Here is a 16,993-nt window from a genome sequence, read left to right as displayed (position 1 = left end):
CAAATGAGCTCAGGATTTGATTACTCATAATTTTGTTCCTAGGAAAACCGTAAGCGTCATGGCTCTAGTAGAAGTGTAGTCGATATGGATTTAGATGACACCGATGACGGCGATGACAATGCTCCTCTGTTTTACCAACCTGGAAAGAGAGGGTTTTATACTCCAAGACCTGGCAAAAACACAGAAGCAAGGCTGAATTGTTTCAGAAACATTGGCAGGTAAACTAACAATTCTTACTACTTGAATCTGGGGACACGGGGTTCTGGGGATTGGACCCAGGGCTTTGTCGGTGTTAAACATGCTCTCTGCCACTGAGCTACTCCTCTAGCCCCAAGCTTTCTATTTGAGCCAGGCTGGGCTCAAATTGCTGATCTTCCTGCTAGCCTCATAGGGCTGTGGAATCAAAGGTGTGTCACCACATGGCTAAAAATATAGTATTAGCTTTTAAATTGGATATGTATTCTATATTAGGTAGAAATAAGGCTTAGAGAATTTCTCAATATTATATATATTTATGTATGTGAGACTAATTGTATAATTAGTTTTGAATTTAAATTATATTTCTGTTCTTATTTTTAGGATTCTTGGACTATGTCTGTTGCAAAATGAACTATGTCCTATCACATTGAATAGGCATGTAATTAAAGTGTTGCTTGGTAGAAAAGTAAGTTTGATGCATATAACTGCTTTTATAATTGTAAACATTTTCTTTTGCAAAATAAATGATAGTACACTGTATAGCATTCACTTTGTATTGAAGCATTATAGTCATAAATAAATGTCAAGTATTTAATGACATAAAGTCTTTGTACATGGAGAGATGGCACAGTAGAATAGGTAACAACAGATTAGGCTTGGTTCCTCACAGACTTTGATCCTACTGAAGAAAAATTCTCTTGGCAACTTTGTAAAGCTTTGTACCTAAGCCACTGTAATTGGTCACAAGTGGGTGCCAATAGAGTATAGAGATGGTCTTCAATAACACTTCAACTTGAAAAATACATGGAAGTGCCACAGTGGGCCAAGAGTCCAATAAGGCAGACATGATTGGTATTCCTCTGGCTTATAGAATCAGCTTATTTTCTTTATGTGTTGATAGTCTGATAGTCTGGCAAGATTAATGTGTTAATTATTCAGCTGTATCAGAACAATCCCTAAAGCTATTAGAAAGAAATTGACACAAAGTATTGAATATCAGTCTTTTTAAAGAGGTGGCTATACCAGACTGTATTGTAAATTGCATTGTTAAAACTGAGTCTATTAATTACCCCCTTTAATGGTTTTATTAGCACATACTAATTATACACAGTAATGAGTTTATTTTGACATTTTCACCTGTGTAAATAATTGATTTTGACTGCATCCCCATTCTCCCCACTTGTTTTTATCCTCTTCCTGCTCCCTTTGATCACCTTCTGTTTTCATGTCTGTTTTTGTTTGTGACCTAGTGGTTTATGTATCATTAAGGTTGTTTACAGGAGCATGGACACTTGACCAGTGGTTAAGTCACTGAAGAAAATGGTCTGTCCTTCCACTTCAGCCATTAATTGTATAAATTGTTAGGGAGATGTGGGCACTGTGAGACCCTCCAGTCGGTGACTGGGTGTTGATGGCCCCCAGTCTTGAGCAGGTAATCACAGCTGTTCTGAGTTCAGTATTTTAAGAGCCTTGCTGTGCTCCATAGTCAGTTTCTACAGTGTTGCTTTCTCTGGCTTTTACACATGGGTACGTGCACATACACACTTGCACACACACACACACACACACCCCTACCTCTCAACCCACTTTTTTCACAATGAACACTGAACCTTGGGTAGGGTGATAGAGATCTCCCATTTATTTATAGCTGGACATTCAACAGTTATTTTTGGTACTTTGACCAGTTGAGTCTTCAGTCACACTGATTGATGCAAAACACTTCTGAAAGAAGTTGACAGCAGCACTAAATATACAATTTTTAGAAGACAATTTGATGGGTACATCTTGTCCATTTCACAGAATAACTCCAGAAGCCTTTCCCCTAGGGCCTACTTTCTCATCCCACAATATTTGATCACATTTATATTACCAAATTAATTGCTTTTAACCAAACCACTGAATGTATCATAAACAAGGGTATTATAATGAGAGGTATATATTTTCTTTTTTTAGCTGAGACTACAATTTTAAGTTTTGACATGTTCCAGCTAAAATGCTCTTGTGCATAGAATTAGAGTGAGAACCAAAGCTCTGAAACATAGAAATGCTAATATGTTGACCCTTTAGCTCCTGAGAACTACTTGACTTGAGTTTAACTCAGTGATCTGACCTTTGTAAGTTACCAAGTTTCTTAGAGCAGTCCAGTTTATCACTTGGATTTAATAACCTGTATCATATGATGACTATCAAGAGCATATGGGATATTTAGTCAAGAGCCAGTTCATTCACATAATCAATGTTCAATAAATCATGCTGGCTTTCCCAATTATTTTTGAAACTAATTTTTGTTTTTGTTACTACTACTACATCAAAAGCATATTGTTGGCTCCACCTCATAGCAATTAACTTTTTTTATTCCTGTTTTTAAAAATTGAATTGTCAAAGCCAAAGATTTATTACTTTTTCTCTCTTTAAAGCAGTTTTATGTATTTTGTGGGAAATTTTTTTTATCATTGTACCTGTAAATTAAATACAATTAGGGCTGGGACATAGCTCAGTAGTAGAGCATTTATTTATCGTGCACAGTTCCTGGGTTCAATCCTTATCACTTCCCCTCCCCGAAAAGGTAAAGTCATCACAGATTTTAATTTAGTGTTGTGTGGAGAAAGGATGCTTATTTTGACTCTTTCTTGATTATTTTCTCAGGTCAACTGGCATGACTTTGCTTTTTTTGACCCTGTAATGTATGAGAGTTTACGACAACTGATCCTTGCATCTCAGAGTTCAGATGCTGATGCTGTTTTCTCAGCAATGGATTTGGCTTTTGCAATTGACCTGTGCAAAGAAGAGGGAGGAGGACAGGTAAAACAAACCCACTTCTGATTTTTGCAAGAGAATTGGATTGTTAGGCTCACTTTATAGAGAACAGTTTGGGGTAGGAGCCAAGAGAGAAAGATTGAGACAAGGTGCATCATACACACACACACACACACACACACACACACACACACACACACACACACACGGCATTATAGGTGATAACAGAGAAGAACCAAGAACGAGTGAGATAGAAAGTTTTCATGAACTCTGACTGTTGTCAGAACTGTGTTTAAATGTCACTGCTGAAATTTTTGTAGGTTGAACTTATTCCAAACGGTGTAAATATACCCGTCACTCCGCAGAATGTGTATGAGTATGTAAGGAAATACGCAGAGCACAGGATGTTGGTGGTTGCAGAACAGCCATTGCACGTGAGTATTTTCTAGAAAGCACTATGTCATGTGATGAAACTTTCTGTTTTGGCATTGTGGTGAATTCGCCCAGTCATCTGTTCTTTTCCAAAAGGCCCAGATTTTCAAAGTTAAAATGAGTTTACAACTAAACTCAAGAGTTCAGACTAAGTACTCATTTCTTTTGGATATGACTATTAGAAAAACTATGTAACCATCAGAAAGTAGCTCTGTGAGCATAATTTGGAAGGGGCTTGTAGGGCTGAAATACAGTTCTTTACTTATCCTGTCGCCACCCGTGCTTACTAATATCCTAGTTAGAAGGACTCACTGCACTCAGTCAGTTATACTTACTAAATGCAAACATACCCCAGCAACATAAGCAGAGGAGGAGGCTATGGTACGCAGAACCTAAAGGGTTCCTAATACAAGCTTCGCCTTGTTCTCTATAGGTCAGGGCATGAATGGCTGTCACAGACAATATACTTCTTCCTCTGAGTGTAAAGTGCTTCAGCCCATGTGCGACATTGCTTAAGGAACCCTCAGAGTCACAGGGTTTTTATTGGTGGTCAGACCCATAAATGTTTCTTGGCTGTACACCCAGCTGCCATTACTGCAGTTTTAGAGGAAAACGTGTTTCTACCATATTGTTAACACAAATAACATTGGGTTATATATTGGAAGGTTCATTGCCCTAGTCTTAGCAGTGGAGGTGATATTCCAAACATGAAGTTCTTAAGACCCAAGGGCCAGCTCTGCATTCGGGCCCTTTCAAAAAAATCAACACATCATTCCTGTAATGTTAATGTTTTCCCTTTCCTGGATAAAGTTTCTATAAACTAAGGGTGGTACTGATTTCTTGTGCTGAGAATTATTATACTGAGATTAAGTTATTACTCCACTCACTACTTTCTAACTGCATATTAGCAGGCTATTTAATACTTTCGTTCAAGGGTTTCCTTCTGCAAAGTGAGGCTAAGATTGAACAATTAATGAACCTAAGGTATTTAGCATAGCTCTGGGTACATTTTCCAATAGATTTTGGGTTTGAGTCTGGAAGGTTTGTTGTTACTGTTTTTTAGAATGCACTTTCACCAAACTAAAATGATGCTTAGCTTATATGCTGTCTGTGTGTTATTTATATAGTATAAAAAGTAACTTCCCTTTTCTACTGGAATAGAAAACCACTAACTTCTGAACTGCAGCCTGTTTTCTGTGCTCAGCTTTCCCCTCTTTCTATCTTGACTTTGTTAAGAAAGTCACAATACAGCCCTGCTCTTTTTCTCCTTGCTTTAGGAACCAGTATTTTTTTTAGAGAATGCTGCTAAAATTAGATACTGAGTTTTAATAGTATAAACAGATGCCTTAGAAAATAAAGTTCTGCTTATATTAAAAGAAAAAATTTAAATTCTCTAGGCAATGAGAAAGGGTCTACTAGATGTGCTTCCAAAGAATTCCTTAGAAGACCTAACAGCAGAGGACTTCCGGCTTTTGGTGAACGGCTGTGGTGAAGTCAATGTGCAGATGCTGATCAGCTTCACTTCTTTCAATGATGAGTCAGGTAGGAAAAGTGCAAGTCTTCTAAAAGGTAGAAACCTGAGAGCTTGCTCCATGCCCTTCTCAGGTTCTGGATCTGAGAGTACTTCCCAAGCCCTGTAAATACTCAGGTTTGGTTTTTTATTCACATTACTTTTAAAGGTATGATTAAATCAGATTTAGTATTTTGATAGCTTAGAATTGGGTTATTCTAATTTCCCTTTTGGAAGGCCAAAGCAGGAGTATCTGCTTCAAATACTTAATGTGAGAACCTGTCTAAAAAAATATGTGTGTGTGTATGCTCACATACAAACAAAAAGATGACTAATTTAGAACACAGTAAACTTGTTTGTGGTGGGAAAATGATGTTTATATGCTAAAGTAATAAAAATAATAAATGTTTTCTGTGCCTCTGACAGTCAAAGAATTTGATCACATAATGTTTGCTTTGTAGAGTTTGACTGGATCACACACTATTGTAAAGACAAAAGTCACATGATTCTAGAAGCAAAAAAAGTGATAATCTTTTGTAAATAAGCTTTATCTCAGTGTATGCTTTGCTCTCAAGTTGTTTTATTTTTTAGACATTTAAAGTAAGTGTAGAATTTAAAGCTATAAGAAGTTGATTATGAAAAGATTATAGCTGTACTAAGATTTCTACGTACATGAATTTTTCCCTTTTGTGGTTTGTGTTTTAAGTGGCCTCCACTAAATTATAGATTTAGGTTTTTTGAAATAGGGTCTATAAAGAATTGGCTGTCCTGGAATTTACTATACAGAGTAGGCTGGGCTTGAACCCACAGAGATCCCATCTGCCTTTGCTTCTGAGTGCTGGGATTAAAGATGTGCCATCATGATGAGCTCAAATTACAGAAAATTTTAAATTGGTATTTTTTCTTTTGTATTAACTTTTATGTAATGGGCTTTGTGCCACATTATAATATCAGTACTTAGAAGAACTTGTTTCATTTTAAAACTAAAACTGTAGAAGGGGAAACATAACATGCAAAGATAGCAGATGAGGAGCGTGTGCATCACTGGAAAACTTTAGAAATATAGACTCTGTGGTGCCCTTCTCTTCCATCTTCTAGACTCAGTGAATAGTGAATGAGAATCTGCCTTTTAAAAATCTTTTCTGGCCGGGTGGTGGTGGCGCACGACTTTAATCCTAGCACTTGCGAGGCAAAGGCAGGCGAATTTCTGAGTTTGAGGCCAGCCTGGTCTACAGAGTGAGTTCCAGGACAGCCAGGGCTACACAGAGAAACCCTGTCTCAAAAAAACAAAACAAAACAACAACAACAACAAAAAAAAAACCCAAAAAACAAAAAAAAAATCTTTTCTGTGGCTTATACACTCAGTGGTTTGAGAAGCACTGTGGCTTAAAGTCACAGGAGAATCAGGGTTTATAGATGAGACATCAACCTTGATGATGACAGGTTGCATTTTCTTTCTTACTCAAGTCAGGATGACCTAATTAATTACAAAAGTTTGTAATTACACAGAAAGCTTTAATTTCCTGTTAGGAATTAGATGTAAGTTTAATTTATCTTTGTTTATATAAGAAGTTTACCAGTATTCAAAAGAAACAACATCTAACACAACACATTGAATTTATATTCTTAGGAGAAAATGCTGAGAAGCTCCTCCAGTTCAAACGTTGGTTCTGGTCAATAGTAGAGAAAATGAGCATGACAGAACGACAGGACCTGGTAAGTTAAAAGTCTCACAAAACTGCTTTGTGTTCTCTCCTCCCTCCCTCCCTCCCTCCCTCCCTCCGTCCGTGTCTCTCTCTCTCTCTCTCTCTCTCTCTCTCTCTCTCTCTCTCTCTCTCTCTCTCTCTCTCTCTCTCTCTCTCTGTGTGTGTGTGTGTGTTTTAGGGGATGGAATGGTGGATCTCCCTCTTGGAGAACAGTTTACTGATAAAAGTTCTGTGAAATCTACCACTTTGGTTGATCATTCATCCCCTCTCCCATTTCTCCTTTATCTGCATGTATGTCTGTGCACCAGGTGCATGTAGTGCCTTCAGAGGCCAGAAGAGGGTGTGAGATCACTTGAGACTAGAGTTACAGATAGTTTTGAGTCATTGTTTGGGTGCTGGGAATCAAACCCAGATCTTTTGGAAGAACATCCCTCTACGTTTACCTGCTAACCCACTCACTAGCCCCATCTCATTCATTCTGGAATTTGTTTCCATTAAGCTTTTTCTTACCTGTTAAATGAATGGATGGGACCAGCTTTGTTCCTAGTTCTTTAACAATTGTACTTTGGAGAGGATTTGTTTCTTCTTTTCCCTTTGTAGCATTCTAAGATGATGTTTTAGAAAATAACCCTAATTACTCAAGTTTCTGAGTCACTCTGGAAAGTTAGATTTATTTGAGTGCTTAGTTGTACAAAGTAAATACCATAGATTCATCTCTATTCTAGAAGAATGTATAGAAGGATAGATCTTGAAGAGTATTTTATATTCACAAAGTATGTATTTCTGCAAAGAAGCATTTCTTTGGTATATTTAGTAATAAATAGAGTAACATTAGACACTTACTGGGCAGTACTGGTTTACACTGTGTGTTGTACAAAATAAATTTGTGTTAGAATTCCATATGTCATTGTATGAAATTTGATCCATTGTAGGTATTGCCCAGTATTCATATATTGTTATAAAATTACTGTTATCATAATTATCATTGATAAAACTGTATTTTGTTAGTAGATAAAATCTAAAATGACTTTAGCTATCCTGGGGGAATGTTAGTTTTTCTTTTGTTTAGAAATGTGGGTTTTTTTTTTTTTTTTTTTTTTTTTTTTCCTTCAGTAAGAGTTACTCAGAGAACTTAGCTACAGTAAAGGCCCTTAGTGATCATTTGACACAATAACTTCATGTCTCAGATGAGAAAACTCTTAGGCCTTAAGACAGTTACTTTAAAATAGCAATTTAAAAAAACCACATAATGTGACACCTTTTTTTTCTTTTAATCCTGAAATTTTTTCTAAAATGTAGTTTATTGAAATATAATTGATTGTGGTTTTTTAGTACAAGAAAATAATTTTGAAACTAAGGGATATTTTGTTTGTTAGTTGCTTTGAGATTATAATTACATCATTCCCCCCCCCCCCCCTTTTTTTTTTTTTTTCCAAACCCTCCCTTGCTCTTTTTCAAATTCAGGGTCTGTCTTTGTCTCTGTCTCTCTCTGTCTCTGTCTCTCTCTCTCTCTCTCTCTCTCTCTCTCTTGCTTTAAGTTTAAAACATCACAGTGGGGTTGTATATGTTGCAGAATTAAAGTTGACTATTAATCTGTTACAGCCGACGTAACTATATACTTTTGTTTAGGTTTACTTCTGGACATCAAGCCCATCATTGCCAGCCAGTGAAGAAGGTTTTCAGCCTATGCCCTCAATCACAATAAGACCACCAGATGACCAACATCTTCCTACTGCAAATACTTGTATTTCTCGACTTTATGTCCCACTCTATTCCTCTAAACAGATTCTCAAACAAAAATTACTACTCGCCATTAAGACCAAGAATTTTGGTTTTGTGTAGAGTATAAAAAGTGTGTATTGCTGTGTAATATTACTAGCTAATTTTGTAGATTTTTTTTTCCCATTTGTCTATAAAAGTTTATGGAAGTTAATGCTGTCATACCCCTCCCCTGGTGGTACCTTAAAGAGATTAAATGCAAACATTCCTTGCTGAGTTTGTAGCTTAAAGGCCTGAGAAGCACTGGCACCTTTTCTCTATGATGGTTTGCTAGTCGACAACTTCTAGGTCTAACCCCAGCCAAAGATGACAGCAGAACAACATAATTTACACTGTGATTTATCTTTTTTGCTGAGGGGGAAAAATGTAAAATGTTCTGAAAATTCACTGCTGCCTTTGTGGAAAGTGTTTCAGCAAAGGTTCTTGTATAGAGGGAATAGGGAATTTCAAAATAAAAAATTAAGTATGTTCTGTGTTTTCATTTTAACTTTTTTTATGGTGTTATTTGTGGTTGACTGCAATTGTGTATCATGTATATGGAACTTGTAAAAAGTTCTTTACATTCAGATTTTAGAGACGAAATCACTTTTACCTATAAACCCCACTTTTATTGTGGTTTATTTCAACAGCATTGAGCTCTAGGATACTAAATACCACTAAAACTTTGCATGTAATGTGTTCATTTTCGAGAGGCACTTTTCTGTACATACGATGGGCCGATGCACAATACCTGACCACAGTCACCTTTTTTCCTTTGTACCTGTTCCGGTGCAGGCGGATAGGTCACACTGCACTTGAGTTCTAACCAGACATCTGTACTAAAAGGTGATCCAGTTATGTGTACTCAGCCTGGGCACTTTCTGATAACTGTAAAATGTTTTATAAGATCATGATTACTAAAAATACATTTTGGAAAATTTTAAATGTTCGTGAGCAACTTAACTACTTTTGTATCTAGCCTTTTTTTAAGTATCTTGTTACGTTTTACTTTTTTAAATAAATTACAGAAGAAATGTCAAGTAACATTGAAGAAACAGTTTTTATTTATATAGTTGTACATTTTTGAAGCTAGGGCAATGCACTGACATGGTTATAGTCATACTATTTTTTTTTAAGTTTATATACATGTGAACTGTAAGAAAGTTAAGAAAATCAGTCCACATTTTACAGTTAGCAGAGAATCCTAAATGGCACCCAGCCAGGCCTTTTTACAAGTAGAAGTGAAGTGTGATCATTAATCGGCACAGAAGTTTTGAGTTAACTAAGTGACAGGTTCTTTTTCTTTTTTTAAAAAAAGACTCTGTGGTCTGGGACCAATACCCTTACGTTTGTGGACTTGGTAGTTTTATTTGGTGGGATAACAAGGAATAAAAAGTCCCTACTAGGATTTAAAACCTAGTTACTTAAATATCAAAAAATTAATGAGAGAAGCTCTATTGTCTCTCACGTGTCTCTTCAGTGCCTGTTTAGGACTCTGGCCTTTGATAGTTTTTGTGTTTAGGGGGACTGCTTTTATTATGTAACTTCCTTTAAAAGGCTGAGTCACATGGCACTCTCAGCTCTTTTGACACTAAAGATATAAAATGTATACAACACCATGCTAAATTAATATGTAAATTAGCCAAAGTGACACACTGGTTTATATTTCTAAATACTCTACTGAATTAAGAGCTAACATCAGTGTGTCTAAAAGGAATAAAATATAAACATAATCCTTGTGTGCACTTGACAGCTTTTGTAACTATTAAATGAGAAAAGGTTAAATATGATGACGACACTTGGACCCTAATTATAAGGTTACTTTTAATAGTTACTGAAAGAATGAAAATACTTAAAATAATGCAATATTTAAAATGCAAGTTGTCTGAGGTCTTCTATTTTCGTTAAAATGCTTTTAGTAATATTAAAAACATAGGCTTATTTCTTTGTGTGTGTGTGGGGGGGAGGGAATGGGTTTTTTTGTTTTGGGTAGTGTGTGTGTTTTTTTTTTTTTTTTTAATAAAGCTTAATGTATCTAAAATAAAGTCATATAAAGTAAGGTTCTCTTTTGGTCTTGTTAAGTAAAACAGAAATGGGAACAGTTTAGGAAACTGAGAATGGACTTCACTGGAGCTTTTGAAGTTTGGCTACTTCCTGCATTCTCTAAAGTGGGGATATCAAGATGCTCTGGAATGGCTTTGGCTTACTGCCACAGGTTTGAGAGGATGTTTCAAAAGGAATTCTTACTACTTAATACTTGTTCCCAGACAACATCTCTGCTGTAAAGATAGGTTTACTTTAATGAATGTAACAACAACTGTAAGACTCAAGCTAAAATTGAAATCTTCTTTTGAGGGAATAATTCTTAGGCTTCCACATTGCAAAGGTTTACTTGTTATTGCAGATTCCTGGGCAGTTTGTCTTCTGATCACTTTTCTGGTAACACTAAGTGGTGGAAGCCAGCAGTCTTTATAATAGAGCAGTATCCAAGTGAACTCTAAAAAAAGACTCAGTGCAAAGAACATTCCATTTCATTCATGAATATAAAATCCACTGCAATTTTTTTTTTTAAAGCCAAGCTTTTCCAACTTGGAATCCATGAAAAAGTACAACTGTTGATTGGTTGTGGCTCTCACTTGATCAGGGCTGGATGAATATGCCTTTAATGGACTGCTTGGGTTCTTCACCATGTTTAGATCAACTAAAATGGGTACAAATATACAGATAAAACTTATAATTCCATTCAGTTACCACACAAATGTATTTACAATGTGATTTACTTAAAAACATGAATACAAAGTCTCTTATGTTACCTTGCTCATAATCCAAAAATATTAGATTACTGATTATATATTAATTTCCTCTTCATTATTTTTAGTAAGTACTGAGTATGTAGTAAGCACTTTTTCAGTATTTGCCTCCTTGCTGTCCTCAGGGAACTGATTTAATGAAAGTTAAAGGTATGATCGTGCAACTCAGTTCAGAGACTGATGTCATGTGCCAGTAAGGTTCTAGCTGCATTATATTCATCTGGAGCCCTAGACCATCCTGATGCTTTCTGACTTTGCTGTTTTGAAAAAGCAGTGATTCATAAGCTTGCTAAAGATTTAAAAACAAATGGATTTATCCTTCAGTAATTTTCCCCAGTGGTCTCAAGAACTTTGAAGACATGCTTTAAAGTTATACTAATATTTTAAATTAATGTTATATCCATTGGAACCTTAAGTGTCTTAAAACGAAAAGGATATAATGAAATGATTTTGTTCTATGTTCTCTTGAAATTTAAAAGGATTGCAAACTAAAAAAGATGGCTCAATGGGTAAAGACACTGCCTTGCTTAATGATCTGAATCTGATCTTCAGAACCCACAAGGTAGGAGAGCCAAGTGCAAGTTGTCTTCTGGCTTCTGCGTTTGCACCTTGGCGTGTATGCCGCCCACCCAAATAATAATAATAATAAAGCACATAAAGTGTGCCAAGCTTGAATGTTAATGGTTAGGTTCGCTTTATCCCACCTAACACATTAGCCTTTCGAATCTTTAAAGTGTCTCATGTTTCTAGGTAACTACCTTTTCTTCTTCTTCTTCTTTTTTTTTTTTTTCAATTTGTCTCTTGGAATCATAGCCCACAGAAATGGAAGGTTTGTGTGATGATTTAACCATACTCATTAAGCACATTTAGGGAATAAACACATTTTTGTCATATTTTATTAGAAAAATTCTGCTCACAGGAAAACATAATAACCTTCAACTACCAAGAAATGGATTGGGGGTAGTGAGTAAGTAAAAACGAAGCAGAGTTGTAGGCACTGAGCAAGCACAAGGGTGAAAGCGTAGGTGTGGAGTGTGAGCACCAGACTCTTGCCCCATGTACATAGAAGCAGCAAAGCTTAGAACAGGAAGGAAGTGACCATTCAGAAATGCAGCACAAGGAGCTGGGTTATGTAGAAACGTTTTGTAACACTAGGCTGCTCTTAAATCATTTGAACATTAATGTGTGAGTGCCAAAGGCTAAGATCTGCTTCAGTATAATTGTTTCACTAAAACATTCACTTTGTCCTGTGTTTATCCTGGGTGTACCGGTGCCTAACATGTTTCTGTGGGAAGATGTTCTTCATACAGTTCTTAATTATACAGTTCTGTATTACTGACTGCTGATTCATTTGAGTTAACTATTAATTCAGTGTGGCTTTGAAGATGTCACAGCCACAGCAGCAAATATAAGGCTGAGGCACACTCAGCTGTCTGGTTTAGAACTGAACTCTTCTGCCTACCAAGAGTCCATTGCCAAAGGCATTGTTGATTCCCTAGCTACCCATGTTTTTAAACCTGTAATTTAATATCAAGTCATTTACTCATTTAATATCTTCCACAGCTACTCACTGATAAAGGCATTTTAAAAAGATGTTCCTTTTTAAAAAAAAATTTTTTTTTTATTTTTATTCTATCCATACAGGTATTTTGCCTGCATGTGTGTCTCTCTGTATTGCATGTATGCAGTGCCCATGGAGCACAAAAGAGCATGTTGGGTCCCCTGGAACTAGAGTTACAGAAGATTGTTAGCCTCCATGTGGGAGCTGGGAATTGAACCTAGAAAGAAGCAGTTGGTGTTCTTAACTGCTGAGCTGTCTCTCCAGCCCTAGGCCAATGATGTTAACAAGTAATAACTCATTCTTCCTTGCATTCTCATTGCCTTATGTGACACTTGCAGTGTTCTGCATATAGCTTATTCTAACTAGCTCTAATCTCTACACTTCCAAGTACACAGCTTCCTCTCCATTGGAGGTCTTTCTCAATAGTAAGCATGACTTGTTAATAAATATAACTCCATATATTTCTGTGGTTTAAAGGCAAGTTTGTTGTTTGCCAGTTTTCTACAAGGATTTTCTTTTAACTGAGAGGAGAGCCTCAAGGCTCATTGTTCCCATAGGGCTACACAGGGAATTGTTTTCACAGGGGACTCCTTTCCCCATATTGAATCCCCCCTACCCTGTTCATTTTTCTATATTTAGAAGTGACTGCTGCTAGCTATCTGAACTGGTAGTAGATCTTTGCATTGACCTCATTATGCTGGCTTTGTAGACTTGAGTTGTCTAGATTTGCATCTGTCCAGATTTCAAAAAGAAAACCTAGGGATCAAGGTAGTATGTGAAAGGGACCAAGTCATACGAGTTTGTATGCTCTTTTAGACCTGGTACCACCTCTGTGAAACAGTAAATAGACTTTTCATTTGCAGTGATTTTGGGAGCGTCTAATAAAGGAGTCAAGAATTAAGAGTAATCATTTAAGAGGCACACACCATTTAGTTAAAGAATGAAAGTATTGTGAGTTATATGGTTTGTCAATGAGGCTGACTGGATTAGTAGGCAGCCAATCATAACACATAACACAGCACTGGAAACAATAACAACTCTGGAAATGCTCACTGAAGATAAAATTGTGTTCCTAAGCAGATAGGAAGGAAGTATTTAGTAAAAAGACAATGCTATTAAGTGAGGAAACCAGAATTTTCCATGAATAGTTTGTTGCTCTAAGGCCCTTTTCTGTTCCATATTTCATTTTTTGTATGCTCAATACCTAACATTGTGCTTGACTGGTGCTTATTGTTTCTGACATTAAAAATGAATTGTCTTCCCTTGGAACGTTGTTCTTTCTCACTGATTGCTCTTACGGCAAAGATCATGTGTGTTTCCCACATGGATATCTGCTGCCACTTCCAAGAAAGTCACATTGCATCTTCATATTTCCATCGGCTGAAGAATCAAGATGAGGGTAGAAGAGAAGCCACGATACTAGGAAAGGAAACTATTAGTGCAGTTAGCAAGAGGAGTAATTTCTATCTTGTCTGTTTCTGAAATCAAAATGGCGTTTGTCTCTGGCCACTGCATATAGCTTGGTCTTTGGTTACTTTTGTACTTCAGTCTCAGGGGCTGAGAATTGATGGAAAGTAAAAAGTTGATTTGTCTTGACCTCTTGGACTACTGAGTAACATCAGCACCAAGGACAGTGCTCCACATCCCCACTGCTCCAAATACACACACACATTCCCTTTGGGGTGATACAGAAGATAGAAATTCAGTTTCTAAGTACCCTGTATCTCTAGCTCCAAGGCATCCAAGACCCTTTTCTGAACTCTACAGGTACCTACACGCACACACACACACCCCATCCATATACTTGAAAATATTTTTAAAATAGTCTCCTTCTCTGGTGTCGGCCCAAGCAAGTTCTTCCAGGTACTAGAGGGGAGGTGCTGTCCAGTGTGCACACACAGCTGAGTGGAGGATTGGCGGATACTGTCTGCCCTATGGAATGCCACGTGGGACTCTGCAAACTGACGAGACTTCAACTGAACAGACCTGTAAAAGTTGTAAGAAGTCAACACAAATGGAGCATCAGGAAAGCACTGAAGGAATGGTTCTCCATGTCTGTTCTCTGAGAAGGGAGGTTCACTCAAGATTCCCATACTCCTCACTTAAGGAAGCAGATTGTGGAATCATGGGCCATACTAAGCATTCGTTTCCTTCCAAAGTAACATTTCAGGGAGTATTAAGCAGGTTGCTTTATCTGCATCTAAATGCTCTTCCACGTCTTCATGCAGAATTACTCTTTTAAAAAAAATGCTTTGAGACATAGTGTTTGATGACTTTAAATGAATGAACACTTGTTTTTTATTTGCCATGCAATTTTTGGTAAGTTATCCTTTGTGAGAATGACTTTCCTTCCAGAATTTAATATATAAAAATTTTCACTCAACATTTGATCATATTGCTCTAAGAGTAAGAGTAACTCTCCATTGTTGCCTTTAGAACTTAAAGCAAAATTTTCTATCCTACTTTATATTTTAGAGGCTAACCACAAAACATGCCAGTTGTTGAAATCATAGCAAGGCTCTTTCCAGAGTCTACTGAAAATCCCTTACTTCTTTTCCACGTTTTTCTTTTCTGTTTTTGAGATTGGATCTTCCTGTGTAGACCAAGCCAACCTTGGTTTCACGATCCTCCTGTCCTTCCCCCACCCCCATCCCCAAACCAAAATGCTGGAATCAGAGGTGTTCAATACCATACTCAACTCCTCTTTGACCTTATTTTTATTTAATTTGTTTATCTTATTTGTGTTTGTAAACAGGTAGGAGTAGTGCTGGGGATTGAACCCAGAGCCTTGTACCATCCATGGAGTGTTGCTCCATCACCGAGCTACAGTTCTATCCGGTTTATTTGGGAACTTTTTTTCTGTCGTATGTACCATATACTTACCATATCCTGAAACATTATACAAGTAATTCAACCAAGATTACTGCCACCATCATTGTTCACTGTCTTTGGCCCTTACAATACAGAAATGTCGTATCTATATTGGAGTCTACTGTGTTTTGGCTGCTTAACCTTGGTTATTTAATTTCAGGTTTGTTTTTTAATCTGGACCATGAAGAAAATTGCAGTATCGACTACAGGGAGACGTCTTAAAGATTAATTCACATAAAGGGCTTAGCAGTATAGAACCCATCAGGTTGTGAAAGTTCAATAAATACTACTCAGTTGTTTAAACAATTTCACAAAGGTTTCAAGATATTTCCCTGAATTTAGCTAATTTTCCTTCTCATTCTCAAGCTCTCTCAAGCTCCATTCACGCACACACTTTCCCCCTCCAGTTTCTCCTGGAATACAAGAGTTCCTTTCTCCTTGGAGTATTTTAACAGTGTCTCCCTCCCACCCTGTTCTCCACATCCCATCCAGGGGGCAGCCACTCAGGCAGTCTCTCGGACAGACTGAGTGAAGCTACCCTGTCGCTGGGGGAAATGTCCTGGCGTGCCTGGCGAGAATTCAGAGCAGATGACAGGCTGGGCGAGAGCCTGGAGGTTGGGGAAGCAAGAGTGGGCGGGATCATGCGACGCGGAAAAACAGGCTTGAAGTGCTCTGGTACTGCGGAGTGGAATTCAGGCCTGAGGGGGAGACCAGCTCAATGAAGAGAAGCGGCCCAGCTGAGAAAGCAGGTCTCTGAGGAGAGGGGCGGGGCTATCGGCGGGGCGGGGCGGGGTCAGCTGAGATAGGAAGATCCCTGAAACGCGGGGCGGAGACGGCTGAGGTAGGCGGATCTCTGAGGCGCGGGGTGGAGCCGGCTGAGGTAGGTGGATCCCTGAAACGCGGGGTGGAGCCGGCTGAGGTAGGCGGATCCCTGAAACGCGGGGTGGAGCCGGCTGAGGTAGGCGGATCCCTGAAACGCGGGGTGGAGCCGGCTGAGGTAGGCGGATCTCTGAGGCGCGGGGTGGAGCCGGCTGAGGTAGGCGGATCCCTGAAACGAGGGGTGGAGCCGGCTGAGGTAGGCGGATCTCTGAGGCGTGGGGTGGAGCCGGCTGAGGTAGGCGGATCCCTGAAACGCGGGGTGGAGCCGGCTGAGGTAGGCGGATCTCTGAGGCGCGGGGTGGAGCCGGCTGAGGTAGGCGGATCTCTGAGGCGTGGGTGGAGCCGGCTGAGGTAGGTGGATCCCTGAAACGCGGGGTGGAGCCGGCTGAGGTAGGCGGATCCCTGAGGCGCGGGGTGGAGCCGGCTGAGGTAGGCGGATCTCTGGGACGTGGGGCGGGGCCGGCAGGAAAGGAGGATCTGAGGCGCCGGGAATAGCGCGCCTGGGCGGAGC

The 16,993-nt window shown here is 38.5% G+C and overlaps 1 protein-coding gene across 6 annotated transcripts in view; it reads left to right on the top strand.

Moving 5' to 3' along the window:
• Ubr5 (ubiquitin protein ligase E3 component n-recognin 5) overlaps window positions 1–8,869 on the top strand; it is a 102,670-nt gene extending 93,801 nt beyond the window's left edge. For all 6 annotated transcript variants that reach the window (XM_034516931.2, XM_034516927.2, XM_034516929.2 and 3 more), the window contains exons 53-59: window positions 43–218; window positions 580–664; window positions 2,845–3,000; window positions 3,276–3,389; window positions 4,785–4,929; window positions 6,528–6,613; window positions 8,233–8,869. In XM_034516931.2, the coding sequence (XP_034372822.1) occupies window positions 43–218; window positions 580–664; window positions 2,845–3,000; window positions 3,276–3,389; window positions 4,785–4,929; window positions 6,528–6,613; window positions 8,233–8,445 (975 nt within the window). In that variant the 3' untranslated portion in view covers window positions 8,446–8,869. The remainder of the gene's footprint in view (window positions 1–42; window positions 219–579; window positions 665–2,844; window positions 3,001–3,275; window positions 3,390–4,784; window positions 4,930–6,527; window positions 6,614–8,232) is intronic.
• Window positions 8,870–16,993: the final 8,124 nt, after the last annotated feature.

This window comes from Arvicanthis niloticus, chromosome 13, assembly GCF_011762505.2.
Source record: "Arvicanthis niloticus isolate mArvNil1 chromosome 13, mArvNil1.pat.X, whole genome shotgun sequence".
Classification (NCBI taxonomy): domain Eukaryota; kingdom Metazoa; phylum Chordata; class Mammalia; order Rodentia; family Muridae; genus Arvicanthis; species Arvicanthis niloticus.
This window is presented reverse-complemented; position numbering and strand designations above follow the sequence as displayed.